Genomic DNA, 16949 nt, shown 5'->3' on the forward strand with positions numbered 1-16949 from the left:
TGGATTGGCATAGGAGGACTCTTGACCTTGTAGTTTGTCATTAGTTTAGATGATCTATATGTCTTGTTTCCTTCTATATGGATTGACATAGGAGCACTCCGGGCCTTTGTGTTTGTTATTAGTTTAGATGATCTATATGTCTTGTTTCCTTCTATATGGATTGCCATAGGATCACTCTGGACCTTTGTGTTTGTCATCAGTTCAGATGATCTATATGTCTTGTTTCCTTCTATATGGATTGGCATAGGAGCACTCTGGGCCTTTGTGTTTGTCATTAGTTTAGATGATCTATATGTCTTGTTTCCTTCTATATGGATTGACATAGGAGCACTCTGGACCTTTGTGTTTGTCATTAGTTCAGATGATCTATATGTCTTGTTTCCTTCTATATGGATTGACATAGGAGCACTCTCGGCCTTTGTGTTTGGCATTAGTTTAGATGATCTATATGTCTTGTTTCCTTCTATATGGATTGACATAGGAGCATTCTGGGCCTTTGTGTTTGTCATTAGTTTAGATAATCTATATATCTTGTTTCCTTCTATATGGATTGTCATAGGAGGTCTCTTGACCTTGTAGTTTGTCATTAGTTTAGATGATCTATATGTCTTGTTTCCTTCTATATGGATTGACATAGGAACACTCTCGGCCTTTGTGTTTGTCATTAGTTTAGATGATCTATATGTCTTGTTTCCTTCTATATGGATTGACATAGGAGCACTCTGGACCTTTGTGTTTGTCATTAGTTTAGATGATCTATATGTCTTGTTTCCTTCTATATGGATTGACATAGGAGCACTCTTGACCTTGTAGTTTGTCATTAGTTTAGATGATATATATGCCTTGTTTCCTTCTATATGGACTGACATAGGAGCACTCTTGACCTTGTAGTTTGTCATTAGTTTAGATGATCTATATGTCTTGTTTCCTTCTATATGGATTGACATAGGAGCACTCTGGGCCTTTGTGTTTGTCATTAGTTTAGATAATCTATATATCTTGTTTCCTTCTATATGGATTGTCATAGGAGGTCTCTTGACCTTGTAGTTTGTCATTAGTTTAGATGATCTATATGTCTTGTTTCCTTCTATATGGATTGACATAGGAACACTCTCGGCCTTTGTGTTTGTCATTAGTTTAGATGATCTATATGTCTTGTTTCCTTCTATATGGATTGACATAGGAGCACTCTGGACCTTTGTGTTTGTCATTAGTTCAGATGATCTATATGTCTTGTTTCCTTCTATATGGATTGACATAGGAGCACTCTTGACCTTGTAGTTTGTCATTAGTTTAGATGATATATATGCCTTGTTTCCTTCTATATGGACTGACATAGGAGCACTCTTGACCTTGTAGTTTGTCATTAGTTTAGATGATCTATATGTCTTGTTTCCTTCTATATGTATTGACATAGGAGCACTCTGGGCCTTTGTGTTTGTCATTAGTTTAGATAATCTTTATGTCTTGTTTCCTTCTATATGGATTGGCATAGGAGCACTCTTGACCTTGTAGTTTGTCATTAGTTTAGATGATCTATATTTCTTGAATCCTTCTATATGGATTGCCATAGGATCACTCTGGACCTTTGTGTTTGTCATCAGTTCAGATGATCTATATGTCTTGTTTCCTTCTATATGGATTGGCATAGGAGCATTCTGGGCCTTTGTGTTTGTCATTAGTTTAGATGATCTATATGTCTTGTTTCCTTCTATATTGATTGACATAGGAACACTCTTGACCAAGCAGTTTGTCATTAGTTTAGATGATATATATGTCTTGTTTCCTTCTATATGGATTGACATAGGAACACTCTCGGCCTTTGTGTTTGTCATTAGTTCAGATGATCTATATGTCTTGTTTCCTTCTATATGGATTGCCATAGGGGCCCTCTGTACCTTTGTGTTTGTCATTAGTTCAGATGATCTATATGTATTGTTTCCTTCTATATGGATTGACATAGGAGCACTCTGGACCTTTGTGTTTGTCATTAGTTCAGATGATCTATATGTCTTGTTTCCTTCTATATGGATTGACATAGGAGCACTCTGGGCCTTTGTGTTTGTCATTAGTTTAGATGATCTATATGTCTTGTTTCCTTCTATATGGATTGACATAGGAGCATTCTGGGCCTTTGTGTTTGTCATTAGTTTAGATAATCTATATGTCTTGTTTCCTTCTATATGGATTGTCATAGGAGCACTCTTGACCTTGTAGTTTGTCATTAGTTTAGATGATCTATATGTCTTGTTTCCTTCTATATGGATTGACATAGGAACACTCTCGGCCTTTGTGTTTGTCACTAGTTTAGATGATCTATATGTCTTGTTTCCTTCTATATGGATTGCCATAGGAGCAACCTGGACCTTTGTGTTTGTCATTAGTTCAGATGATCTATATGTCTTGTTTCCTTTTATATGGATTGACATTGGAGCACTCTGGGCCTTAGTGTTTGTCATTAGTTTAGATGATATATATGCCTTGTTTCCTTCTATATGGATTGACATAGGAGCACTCTTGACCTTGTAGTTTGTCATTAGTTTTGATGATCTATATGTCTTGTTTCCTTCTATATGGATTGACATAGGAGCACTCTGGGCCTATGTGTTTGTCATTAGTTTAGATAATCTTTATGTCTTGTTTCCTTCTATATGGATTGTCATAGGAGCACTCTTGACCTTGTAGTTTGTCATTAGTTTAGATGATCTATATGTCTTGTTTCCTTCTATATGGATTGCCATAGGAGCACTCTGGGCCTTTGTGTTTGTTATTAGTTCAGATGATCTATATGTCTTGTTTCCTTCGATATGGATTGACATAGGAGCATTCTGGGCCTTTGTGTTTGTCATTAGATTAGATAATCTATATATCTTGTTTCCTTCTATATGGATTGTCATAGGAGGACTCTTGACCTTGTAGTTTGTCATTAGTTTAGATGATCTATATGTCTTGTTTCCTTCTATATGGATTGACATAGGAACACTCTCGGCCTTTGTGTTTGTCATTAGTTTAGATGATCTATATGTCTTGTTTCCTTCTATATGGATTGACATAGGAGCACTCTGGACCTTTGTGTTTGTCATTAGTTCAGATGATCTATATGTCTTGTTTCCTTCTATATGGATTGACATAGGAGCACTCTGGGCCTTAGTGTTTGTCATTAGTTTAGATGATATATATGCCTTGTTTCCTTCTATATGGATTGACATAGGAGCACTCTTGACCTTGTAGTTTGTCATTAGTTTAGATGATCTATATGTCTTGTTTCCTTCTATATGGATTGACATAGGAGCACTCTGGGCCTTTGTGTTTGTCATTAGTTTAGATAATCTTTATGTCTTGTTTCCTTCTATATGGATTGTCATAGGAGCACTCTGGACCTTGTAGTTTGTCATTAGTTTAGATGATCTATATTTCTTGAATCCTTCTATATGGATTGCCATAGGATCACTCTGGACCTTTGTGTTTGTCATCAGTTCAGATGATCTATATGTCTTGTTTCCTTCTATATGGATTGGCATAGGAGCATTCTGGGCCTTTGTGTTTGTCATTAGTTTAGATGATCTATATGTCTTGTTTCCTTCTATATTGATTGACATAGGAACACTCTTGACCAAGTAGTTTGTCATTAGTTTAGATGATCTATATGTCTTGTTTCCTTCTATATGGATTGACATAGGAACACTCTCGGCCTTTGTGTTTGTCATTAGTTTAGATGATCTATATGTCTTGTTTCCTTCTATATGGATTGCCATAGGGGCCCTCTGGACCTTTGTGTTTGTCATTAGTTTAGATGATCTATATTTCTTGTTTCCTTCTATATGGATTGCCATAGGAGCACTCTGGACCTTTGTGTTTGTCATTAGTTCAGATGATCTATATGTCTTGTTTCCTTCTATATGGATTGTCATAGGAGCACTCTTGACCTTGTAGTTTGTCATTAGTTTAGATGATCTATAAGTCTTGTTTCCTTCTATATGGATTGACATAGGAACACTCTCGGCCTTTGTGTTTGTTATTAGTTTAGATGATCTATATGTATTGTTTCCTTCTATATGGATTGCCATAGGAGCACTCTGGGCCTTAGTGTTTTGTCATTAGTTTAGATGATCTATATATCTTGTTTCCTTCTATATGGATTGTCATAGGAGCACTCTTGACCTTGTAGTTTGTCATTAGTTTAGATGATCTATATTTCTTGAATCCTTCTATATGGATTGCCATAGGATCACTCTGGACCTTTGTGTTTGTCATTAGTTCAGATGATCTATATGTCTTGTTTCCTTCTATATGGATTGACATAGGATCACTCTGGATCTTTGTGTTTGTCATCAGTTCAGATGATCTATATGTCTTGTTTCCTTCTATATGGATTGACATAGGAGCACTCTGGACCTTTGTGTTTGTCATTAGTTCAGATGATCTATATGTCTTGTTTCCTTCTATATGGATTGACATAGGAGCACTCTCGGCCTTTGTGTTTGGCATTAGTTTAGATGATCTATATGTCTTGTTTCCTTCTATATGGATTGACATAGGAGCACTCTGGGCCTTAGTATTTTGTCATTAGTTTAGATGATCTATATATCTTGTTTCCTTCTATATGGATTGTCATAGGAGCACTCTTGACCTTGTAGTTTGTCATTAGTTTAGATGATCTATATTTCTTGAATCCTTCTATATGGATTGCCATAGGATCACTCTGGACCTTTGTGTTTGTCATTAGTTCAGATGATCTATATGTCTTGTTTCCTTCTATATGGATTGACATAGGAGCACTCTGGGCCTTTGTGTTTGTCATTAGTTTAGATGATCTATATGTCTTGTTTCCTTCTGAATGGGTGGACATTGGAACACACTGGGTTGTCATTATAAGTATGTCCATGAAAGACATTCATAAAGCAGAACAATGAAACAAACGTACACATAAATCTGAATCAGTGCAGTCATTTACCATCATTTTTTTTATATTTCATACCTAAATACATATAATTAACAATAGATCTAGAGTAACCACAACAATCATCCTACAATAAAACAAACTGCAATGCATGAAGTACCAGCATATGCGTAAACAATTTTTGCTGAAATAATTACAAATGGCAACAAAAATGTTGCTTAAAAAGAAGCCTAACCTACAATTTAACTTATCGAAACCAATTTATAAAAATCAGCTCGACAGTCTTCAAACAATCACACATAAATCACACTTTTCTAAAATATATCACAGACTTAATACAAATCATAGTTTGTTAGAGCAAAATGGTATTTTTAATTGCTTGGTTTTCACAAAGAAATAATAATCTTAAATAACAGCAGTTTTTATTACTGTTTGTTTGTTTCACGCCACACTCAGCAATATCCCAGCTGTAAATAATCAAGTATGGACCAGACAATCGAGGTATTGACGTCATGAGCATTGATCTACGCAATTCGGATATGATGACATGCATAAACCAAGTCAGTGAGCATGACATCTGCATGTCACCTCGAGGACAATCACTGACACCTCTGACGAGAAGCACAAGTTGCTGAAAAATATTTCCAAACACGATCTTCTCAGGTCGTTTTCCTTACTGATTTATTTGCCAACTACTTCCAGAACTGATTGTGAGTAAGTAAATCTTTATCTCCACAGCATGAGGTAAACAGACGTCCAGTTATGGGTTATTATTTCCAGTTTCGACCATGCAAACCAGTGACTGAAGTATGAGCAAGGATCCAAACCAGTCGGGCACAAAGTCACAGAGACTTATCACCATTGTAGCTGTTTGTTAGGATAAGCTCGAGGTACAGCTAATTTACTCCTTATTACCCAATTTTAACAGGGGCAGGGATGAGCAAAGGAAGCATCAAAGTAGGTCAATAGTGTAAAGTGGTAAAACTTTCGATTTTCAATTAATGTTTTTGAGAACAGTTGAATTGTTTCGTCATCCATAAACCAAGTAATCTAACAAAGATAAAGTTGTGTTGACTACTTTTATTGCATTTGATTTCTGCTGATCTCATCAAATAAAATTCATTTCTGAAAAAAAATCAATATACAAGATTCAAAATGTTATTGGTGCGATTAAGGTGCTCCATGTGTCAAATGGCAGTGGTTTACATGAAGGGCTAATGCATATATACATGAATGTTGAGTAAGTTAGGGATCTATATAACAGTCTTAATACCTACACATGGACCCATCATCATTTTAACAGAAAAACACAATGGGGATATCTTCTGTTATAAGGAAACAACTAATGTTACACCCAACTTATACCTTGAATTAACTGATGCCGAGGACAGACTGTGAACCATAATACTGTGATGCACTCTGCATCCTTTGCTGATGAGCACATCCAGTGTATTATCAACACGTGCTACCACACACAGTGTTCTAAACGTATCTGTTTTAGTATCACATGTATTATCTAAAACATCAGATTGATTTAATAACTAACATCTTGAAAAACGACGATGATCATGACTATTAAAATGGACATTCTATTGAGGGCGTCATCATTATTTAAATACGGGTAAATATGTTTAAAGCTTTTATCATCATTCTTAAACAGACCGTACATAATGTTGATATCCCATATAAGAAATAAATGAGTCGTGGTCATTGTTTATCATTCAATAAAACACTGCAGGGAGAATAAACCATGAGGGGCAGTGCTTTATTGTACGATAAACAACAACCACGAGTCCTTTTTTACTTAAATGTTCTACTTCAAGCTACCATAATGAACAGGGTGCAACATATCCCATTTGTGATGTAATAATGAGATTCATACAACTGAGCATTAATTGATCAACACTTATGATCCTCCACTAATTAGGATAGGTAAAATATATTACATATATTGTCAGAGAAGTACATATCTTGGCAAAGTATTGCATCTTTTGAGGAGAAAAAAGGGCAGCCTTTCAGAGGACTCGTTGAAATATTGTGATACTAACGCAGTACACCATCAATGATTCAATGTTAGTATAAGGGCCAGGTACTAACGGAGTAGACCATCAATGATTCAATGTCAGTATTAGGGCCAGGTACTAACTGAGTACACCATCAGTGCGTCAATGTCAGTATAAGGGCCAGGTACTAACGGAGTAGACCATCAATGATTCAATGTCAGTATTAGGGCCAGGTACTAACGGAGTACACCATCAGTGCGTCAATGTCAGTATAAGGGCCAGGTACTAACAGAGTAGACCATCAATGCTTCAATGTCAGTATTAGGGCCAGGTACTAACGCAGTAGACCATTAATACTTCAATGTCGGTATAAGGGCCAGGTACTAACGGAGTAGGCCATCAATGCTTCAAAGTCACTATCAGGGCCAGGTACTAACGGAGTAGACCATCAATGCTTCAATGTCAGTATTAGGTCGAGGTACCAGTGCAATAGACCATCAATACTTCAATGTCAGTACCAGGTCCAGGTAATAGTCCATTGAATACTTCAATGTCAATATTAGGTCCGATCACTAGTTAAGTATAAATGCTTTGATGCCAGTATTGTCCCCGGGTGCATCTAGTGAAATGTTTCAATGACATAAGTAGGCCTATATACTCATGCAGTAGACCATCAATGCTTCCACATCACTAATAAGGTCAATGTGCTCTTTAACTTGGCCATTATTTCCAAGAAGACTTCAATACTGAATTACCAATGTGTCCAATCCATGATAGTACATGTTTATTTCAGTGTACTGTTTCCACTCAGTACTTGGAGAAGGGGCCTGGTTCGTGTGGCAGCAACACTCGGTGTGGGTAGAAGGAGTGGTCTACTGAGTAGTGGAGCAGGTTTGTCAGACTCGACATGTACATGTCAGCAAACCGGGCCAGGCGTCGAGTGAAGTAAGTTGGATTGTGGTATGTCCGAAACAGACTGCCAAACCGTGGATTGAACACGCCTTTTGTGTAGTTTCTGCCACAGAAGTAAAATAATGATTATTAAATTCAACTGATATTATGGAAATGTGAAATATTCGTAACATTGAACTCATTGAACAGATCACATGTTGCTATATACTGACTATGATAAACCAAACTCTAAGCATAGAAATTAACATTCACAAAGAGGTGATTATCAGAACACTGTTTGAAAGACATCTTCATGTTTACTGCAAACCATCAAGAAAGAGGAAAGGAAGTCAAACAGTCTTGCTAAATATATGGAACAAGTATTTTATTTAATTTGCAATGGGTAGAAGGTAGCCCAATGGAATGATGAAGTGAAACTTTGCTGCATTCTTCATTCCCGACATTACATTACAATCTATTCCAAGCCTGGCCCCAGATGGTTTCAGACAGCCTCACCTGAGATCATCTCTCTCCTTCAGCCATGCCCGTATCACTTCTCTCTGTTCAGGGCTGTCCTGACACTGGGAAATAAACAATACTGTCAGTTGGGTTTCTCAAGATCCACACCACCATCAACCATTCAAAATCATCATAATGTTAGTCTCTACTTCAAAATGATTTCACATGTGAAGTACCACATAAATATGCTTTCACATCAACTTAGTATCTCATATTCGTAATATCTCATTTGCTTTCTGGTGACATTCCAAAAGACAAATTTTCTAAAATATCAACTCTCCAAACCATACTACCAATACTTCCTGGATAGAATTGTTTCCTGAGAATATAAGGTCAAAACCATGTAACAACGTTGACTGTTTGCCTGGTCCAACTCGATTATTTACAGGCAAATGTGACAAAGCTGTAATATTGCTGACTGTGGCCACAAAAGAAAAACTACATCAAATTATTTCTTTGAGTGACCTTAAAAAGTGTCATTGACATTTCACTCAGCCATGACTTTTTCAAACAGCTGGTGATTTAGTTATTTAAAGATTCTTCTTCACAGATTACAAAATGCTTTGTATTATCAAGAATAAAGACACATATTTAAGGTTTTCAACATGTTTCTATTTTGAGCTATGGTGCCATTGGCTTTATATGGAGGTCACATCAACAATGATGCAATCCAGGCCTCAACAAAGAGGTCATGAGTCCTAACTTTCCTCAAATGCCAACTTTTAAATACTCCAAATATTGTGAATACATGCTCTTTCAGGATGACCTTAACTTCAATATTCCTTAATATCAATACCGTCAATGATTCAACTCATTGAGATAAACAGTGCATTTACCACTACCACTACCACAATTACACATCCTCTACATCTCACCTTGTGGTGCATAAGAATATAACTATACCCATATGACAAGAATATCTCAACTGATTGTATATCAGACTGCATGGAGATTGTCAACTCAATGAGATAAACAATGCTTTTACCAACCACCATTACACATCATCTATATCTCACACAGTATCATTTCTCACCTTGTGGTACATAAGAATATAACAATACTCATACGATAGGAATATCTCAACTGATTGTATGTTAGACTGCATGGACATTGTGACTCCGACACAATATGATTTCTCACCTCATGGTGTAAAAGAAAATGACTATACTCGTATGACAAGAATGTCTCAACATATTGTATATCAGACTGCAGGGAGATTGTCACCCTGACACAATAGGATTTCTCACCTTGTGGTGCATAAGAATATAACTATACTCATATGACAAGAATATCTCAACTGATTGTATATCAGACTGCAGGGAGATTGTCACTCCAACACTGTATCATTGCTCACCTTGTGGTACATAAGAATATAACAATACTCATACGATAGGAATATCTCAACTGATTGTATGTTAGACTGCATGGACATTGTGACTCCGACACAATATGATTTCTCACCTCATGGTGTAAAAGAAAATGACTATACTCGTATGACAAGAATGTCTCAACATATTGTATATCAGACTGCAGGGAGATTGTCACCCTGACACAATAGGATTTCTCACCTTGTGGTGCATAAGAATATAACTATACTCATATGACAAGAATATCTCAACTGATTGTATATCAGACTGCAGGGAGATTGTCACTCCAACACTGCATCATTGCTCACCTTGTGGTGCATAAGAATAAAACTATGATCATATGACCAGAATATCTCAACTTATTGTATATCAGACTGCAGGGAGATTGTCACCCTGACACAGTATGATTTCTCACCTTGTGGTGCATAAGAATATAACTACATGTATACTCATATGACAAGAATATCTCAACTGTTTGTATGCCAGACTGCAGGGAGATTTTCACTCCGACACAATATGATTTCTCACCTCATGGTGTGAGAGAATATAACTATACTCGTGTGACAAGAATGTCTCAACATCTTGTATATCAGACTGCAGGGAGATTGTCACTCAGACACAAGATGATTTCTCACCTCATGGTGTGAAAGAATATAACTATACCCGTATGACAAGAATATCTCAACTTATTGTATATCAGACTGCAGGGAGATTGTCACCCTGACACAATATGATTTCTCACCTTGTGTCGCATAAGAATATAACAATACTCATATGACAGGAATATCTCAACTTTTTGTACATCAGACTGTAGGGAGATTGTCACCCTGACACAGTATGATTTCTCACCTTGTGGTACATAAGAATATAACAATAATCATATGACAAGATTAACACTCCAACACAATATGATTTGTCACCTTATGGTGTGAAAGAATATAGCAATACTCATATGACAAGAATATCTCAACTTATTGTATATCAGACTGCAGGGAGATTGTCACTCTGACACAATATGATTTCTCACTTTGTGTCGCATAAGAATATAACTATACTCATATGACAGGAATATCTCAACTTTTTGTACATCAGACTGCAGGGAGATTGTCACCCTGACACAGTATGATTTCTCACCTTGTGGTACATAAGAATATAGCAATACTCATATGACAAGAATACCCCAACTTATTGTATATCAGACTGCAGGGAGATCGTCACTCCGACACAATATGATTTCTCACCTCATGGTGTGAAAGAATATATCTATACTCGTATGACAAGAATGTCTCAACATATGGTATATCAGACTGCAGGGAGATTGTCACCCTGACACAGTATGATTTATCACCTTGTGGTGCATAAGAATATAACAATACTCATATGACAAGGTTATCACTCCAACACAATATGATTTTTCACCTCATGGTGTGAAAGAATATAGCAATACTCATATGACAAGAATATCTCAACTTATTGTATATCAGACTGCAGGGAGATTGCCACTCTGACACAGTATGATTTCTCACCTTGTGGTGCATAAGAATATAACAATACTCATATGACAAGGTTATCACTCCAACACAATATGATTTCTCACCTCATGGTGTGAAAGAATATAGCAATTCTCATATGACCAGAATATCTTAACTTATTGTATATCAGACTGCAGGGAGATTGTCACCCTGACACAGTATGATTTCTCACCTAGTGGTGCATAAGAATATAACTATATTTTTATGACAAGAATGTCTCAACTGATTGTATATCAGACTGCAGGGAGATTGTCACTCCGACACAATATGATTTCTCACCTCATGGTGTGAAAGAATATAGCTATACTCGTATGACAAGAATGTCTCAACATATTGTATATCAGACTGCAGGGAGATTGTCACCCTGACACAGTATGATTTATCACCTTGCGGTGCATAAGAATATAACAATACTCATATGACAAGGTTATCACTCCAACACAATATGATTTCTCACCTCATGGTGTGAAAGAATATAACAATACTCATATGACAAGAATATCTCAACTTATTGTATATCAGACTGCAGGGAGATTGTCACTCTGACACAGTATGATTTCTCTCCTTGTGGTGCATAAGAATATAACTATATTTTTATGACAAGAATGTCTCAACTGATTGTATATCAGACTGCAGGGAGATTGTCACTCCGACACAATATGATTTCTCACCTCATGGTGTGAAAGAATATAGCTATACTCGTATGACAAGAATGTCTCTACATATTGTATATCAGACTGTAGGGAGACGGTCACCCTGACACAATATGATTTCTCACATACTGATGCATATAAAGGATATTACAATATTAATAGCATTGTAAATTTTACATCAAATTGTATATGTATATCAGAATATATCCTTATCCCATCTCACACTATGCATTTATTCCTTCTCCTTTCTATACTTAATTGGGATTGTGCTTGAAGTTTTAAGCATTTAAAACCATTTTGCCAAAACACATCACTGTAATTCCCATTGTGTCACCTAAAGTCACCTCACACGACTTGATCACCTGACTACCCCTACCACAGGCTAGAGGAGCCGTGATTCCGTGAAGTAGATAAGGGAGGGCTATGCCAATCTAGACTGTCATGTTTCCAAACCAACATAGTTAAATTTGATCCTTGATTCATATATATATGTAAATGCAATAGAGTAACCCGTCTTGCTGATACAGTACGTTAGGATGTAGGACAACTGTACAAGGCTATTCTGCATCATGCACCGTGGCCGTGGTCGTCAAACAGGTGGGAAACATTCAGCTGTTAAGAATGAAACGGATAACACATGCTCTTCCATTGATAGTGAAGTGATGGTCAATGATGAGGTTTTGAAAAAAACACAATAAGGGTCTGATTGCTTAGGTTTCATGGTTGACGATGGTACATGTACAGAATTCTTCAACGAAGCCTTGAAATACCGAACCATTGAATGCTTGACAATTGCGAAGGCAGATTATATTTCAATCTCAGGAGCTAAAAGTACTGCTGACATTCTTTAGAGATAGAAAATATGCCCCTGATATCGATTTTGATGTCGACCCTCAGGAAGGGGTTGTCATTGTCGCTCAGATGTCGATCCACGAGAGGAGGGAATCATGTCAATCCTGATGTTGATCCGTAGAAAATAAGTATCAATGTCGATCCTTAGAAGATTGGTATCAATGTCGATCTATTAATCAGCCAGGTGGGGGCCCATTTGCATATCATTGTCGAAATTGATGGCACTCTTGGGGTGGTGTATAACGATAGTAATAAGACATAGATTTGTAATCCGGATATGATGGGTATCGATCGTAATGGCCAACGGGTAACGGTCAGGCATGAGAAGGTATTGATTCAGTGAGTGAGGGGTATTGATCCCAGCTGTGATGGCGATCCCTATAAACCTTACGTCAATGTCGATCCCCTGCTGAATGTTGATAGGCATGTCGTTGTGGTTCTTGGTCAGCGCAACAGTCTTCGTCAGTACAGTGTAGACCATGTTGATCTTGATGTATGGCATTCTGTGTCTTATCAGTCTGTATCGATGTAGATCTCTAGAATGTTGATCCCTCTAACATCGATCCCTCGAATGTAGAACCCTCACATGTCGATCCTGGTCAGAGAGGTGTAATTTATCTAAACTCTTCCTTTCTGTGAAGGGTGAAGACAAGGACGAGGTATGCTGGGGTCCATACTGCAGGAGGAGTCTGGGGAGCACTAAATCATCTCATGGGGGAGCGAGAGATGACACACAACTCTCAGCTGAGGGTTGGGGAATCCTGGTAGGGTTGGTAGCAGTAGTTGTCGCGCTTGTTATGCTTGTCGTGAAGGAACTGTCTTTTGCCAAAACTGTACATATGTCTGTAGTTGAGCAAATATTGGTTCAGTAACAGGTGTCCAGGTGACAGTCAACAATCATCGTCAACTTATAATGAAGTCAGGGTGGACACATGAGGTTGTATTACGACTGCCACAACAGAGGAAATGGTTGGCTTTGTCACACCGTAGAATTTTTAGACGATAAAAACCCAAGTTCCACGTCCTAGATGTAAACTGTCTATCGATATTGCATTTATGGCATTTGCGAAAGGCTTCTTCTGTCAAATGGGAAGTTTGCGGGTAGCGGTGAGCCTAAGTCCAGGGCAATCACAACAGAGATCATGAGGACCGGCTGGTGAATAAGAAAGTATGCATATCTTGCAGGACGGGCGTTTATTATGATTATTTCCCATAATTGGCCGTAAATGTTTATAAGATGTTAGAGGAAACCCTTAAAAAGCAAGAATCAATTAACTCCTACTTCTTCTTTAGCTATTAAAGCCAACATGTAACTTTGATATGTTAACAATTCTGCATAATATTTAGAATAAATAACATCATAGCTTTGTTATGTGTCGTTTCATGTTCATGAAAGTGTATGTAAGAATCGCTTCGGAAATAACCACCGTGCCATGTTGCGACCCTAACTGAGATTAAGTGGGGTGTATTTTGATGTTTATAAATATTCAAGTAACATCGTCAGTCAGTGAGAGAGTTAGTATGCTTTACGCCCCTTTCAGCAATATTCAAGCAATATCATAGCTGGATACACCAGAAATGGGCTTCACACATGTGACCCATGTGGGGATACGAACACGCGCCTTCAACGTGACGAGCGAACGCTTTAACAACGAGGCTACCCCGCCGCGTTTTGGCCGAAGGAAAGCCATAGAACTGACTTCATATGAATCAAAACCGGGTTTCATTATGTCTAATATACAAATTAACGCTGTAATCACAAGGATACACAATCACCCTCACGAACACAGTTGAACAAGATAAGAATACATCATCACAGTTGTAGTATACCTTAGTGTATTCGTATCATCAGCAGGGAAATGACATTTAAGCTCGCGAAGTCACATTTCAGTTAATTCTATTTATTTTCTTAAGTTCGAAGAACTTAAAGAACAAAAAAACGTAAAACACGCATCCATTTTTGTCTTCGGATGCTGCTAAGCAAATTAAAAATATGCATTTTTGGAACAGTACATTTTTAATGCATCAAACACATTATATAACATTCAAGCAGCAATAAGCTACGTTATAAACGCGGTCGTGTTTTGGTCGTAAGTTGAAGTTCCTACTCCAATTATGGATATTTCTAGTGTAGTGTTATCTGGGGTGACAGATAGACGCCTCCCTATGTTGCGATTCGACTGGTACATCAGTCGCATCATCTCTTGTCCATGTGACGGTAACTGTTATCATTGAACTATATTGGTGATAACACCTCACGTCCTTCGCCTACATCTCGTAACTAGACTCGTAAATATGTTTGTCTGTTACATTTTCACTGTTAGATAAACTACGTCCGGGTATTGTATAGTGTACCAGTAACCTACAAGCAGTATATGACATGAATTTAATTACTTTGAGAATTGGTCATAACTGATATATAACATTGGAGACACAAAAGAATATCAAAACTTACAGCATGTGTTTAAATTAAGGAATTCAAAACTAATGCAATCGTTTTTCACAGGGGTCAAGTTAAATAAGTTTTGCGTCTCTGTAATAATTCCACTTGCGATTCACCTGTCCATCAATAGCTGATGGAAGGATTAAAAGAATGATACTCTTTGTTTCAGGTGATGCTTAATTACCCGGCAAAAAACAGGGTTGTAAGTACTTTTATGAAGCGTATCATATCGAGGTGCAGCGATAGTTCAGAGGAATAACCAGACATTACATTGCAAGCATTATTTGCAAGAATCATGTTACATGCTGCCGTGTTTCTGTTCACGGTTCTGACATTTACAGTCACGACTGTGCAGCAACGCGTAGATATTGGTGATGACGTGATAACTACACCACTGGTGGAGAAGAACCTTTACGTTTCATGAATGTATATTAAACTTATAATGAGTACATCATGCTTCGCGCTGATTCATTCACATAATAGATAATAATATTTAAAGTCATAATTACTTGTTTGTTTTATTCGGGCGTCGGTGGTGAGAAATTACCGTTATTGTCTTCTAGGTGTTTGATCATCGCCAGTTCGCAATGAACAATTGTTCCAATCCCCGAAAACAGCTTTCTTGTTCGAAATCAGCGAGTTGATATTAATTCATACGAGATACATGTTGGCGCAACGCGACGTCAATTGTTCACGTTATACAGACAAGTTGCTTGACGTAATGCGTCACTCTGTGTGTGCATATGCCAATATATACATCAATGTTCTACACTGGACCCTGTGTGTACATGCATCATAATATACATCAATGTTCTACACTGCACCCTGTGTGTAGATACATTAATGTTCTGTATGTTCCAATACATTCATGAATGTTCTATACTTACAACCCATGGTAGTACGTGTAGGGATACATAAATTTCTTCTTTATACTGACACCCTGTGTGTACATGTACCAATGTGTACATCAATGTTATGTATGTACCAATACACACATCCCTATTCCATACTTCCTGCCTGGGTGTACTCGTCCTAATTATTGCATCAATTTTCTATATTGACACTCCATGTACACCTACATCCCCATGTACCAATACACCACTATTTTATACTTCCACCCTCTGTATACTTGTCCTAATACATACATCAATTTTATATACAGTGCTGACACTCCGTGTAGTTCTACATCAGTGTTCTATACTGACACAACGTGTCCATACCAGTATATACATCGGTGTCATATACTGACAGCCTGCGTGTGCACATGTACCAATATATTCATTTATGGTCTATACTGATACATGTGAACTGTTTTAGATTGTCTATATGTCCATATTTACTTCTGTGGGGATTAACATAGGGACACCCTGGATCTTGGGATTCGTCAACAGGTTAGATGACTTGTCTGTTCATGATTCCTTCTTTGTGGTTGGACATAAGACCATTCTGGACCTAGGCGCTTGTCATTAGTTTAGATGCTCTGTACGTCCCTGCTTCTATATTGGTGGACATAAGATCATTCTCAACATTCAAGTTTATCTTGAGTGCTATCTGGAGGTCTTATGTGGTAGGTAAAGGTTCGTAACTAGATGATCGTTTGCAGTCGAAATGTCGGCTGGGGTAGGAAATGGTGTTTATCAAACAATGGTCAGTGTTATCTTTAACCGAACCTAAAACATTGGCATATCAGTCCTTTAAATATGTATGGTTTATGTTATTAATGGAATAACCACGAACACCAACGCTTACAAACTTAATAATGATTTATAAACATAATCATGTCACTTTA

At 37.4% G+C, this 16949-nt stretch overlaps 1 protein-coding gene across 1 annotated transcript; it reads right to left on the reverse strand.

The window, feature by feature from the left end:
* Window positions 1–7695: 7695 nt before the first annotated feature.
* Window positions 7696–13219, reverse strand: LOC124118087 (5'-nucleotidase domain-containing protein 2-like). Its single transcript, XM_048391094.1, has 3 exons — window positions 13109–13219; window positions 8311–8375; window positions 7696–7918 (listed from the first exon to the last, which is right to left on the reverse strand). The coding sequence occupies exons 1-3, from the start codon at window positions 13217–13219 to the stop codon at window positions 7711–7713; spliced, it is 384 nt and encodes a 127-aa protein (XP_048247051.1). The 3' UTR covers window positions 7696–7710.
* Window positions 13220–16949: the final 3730 nt, after the last annotated feature.

Source organism: Haliotis rufescens, unplaced genomic scaffold, assembly GCF_023055435.1.
Source record: "Haliotis rufescens isolate VD_foot unplaced genomic scaffold, xgHalRufe1.0.p SCAF_9, whole genome shotgun sequence".
Lineage (NCBI taxonomy): Eukaryota > Metazoa > Mollusca > Gastropoda > Lepetellida > Haliotidae > Haliotis > Haliotis rufescens.

Coding starts and splice junctions, on each gene's coding strand:
- LOC124118087 (XM_048391094.1), bottom strand. CDS start 13,219: ATGCCATACATCAAGATCAACATGGTCTACACTGTACTGACGAAGACT. Junction 8,376..13,108: donor AGCAGGGGATCGACATTGAC/GTAAGGTTTATA, acceptor TTTATTTCCCAG/TGTCAGGACAGCCCTGAACA. Junction 7,919..8,310: donor AAGGAGAGAGATGATCTCAG/GTGAGGCTGTCT, acceptor CTTCTGTGGCAG/AAACTACACAAAAGGCGTGT.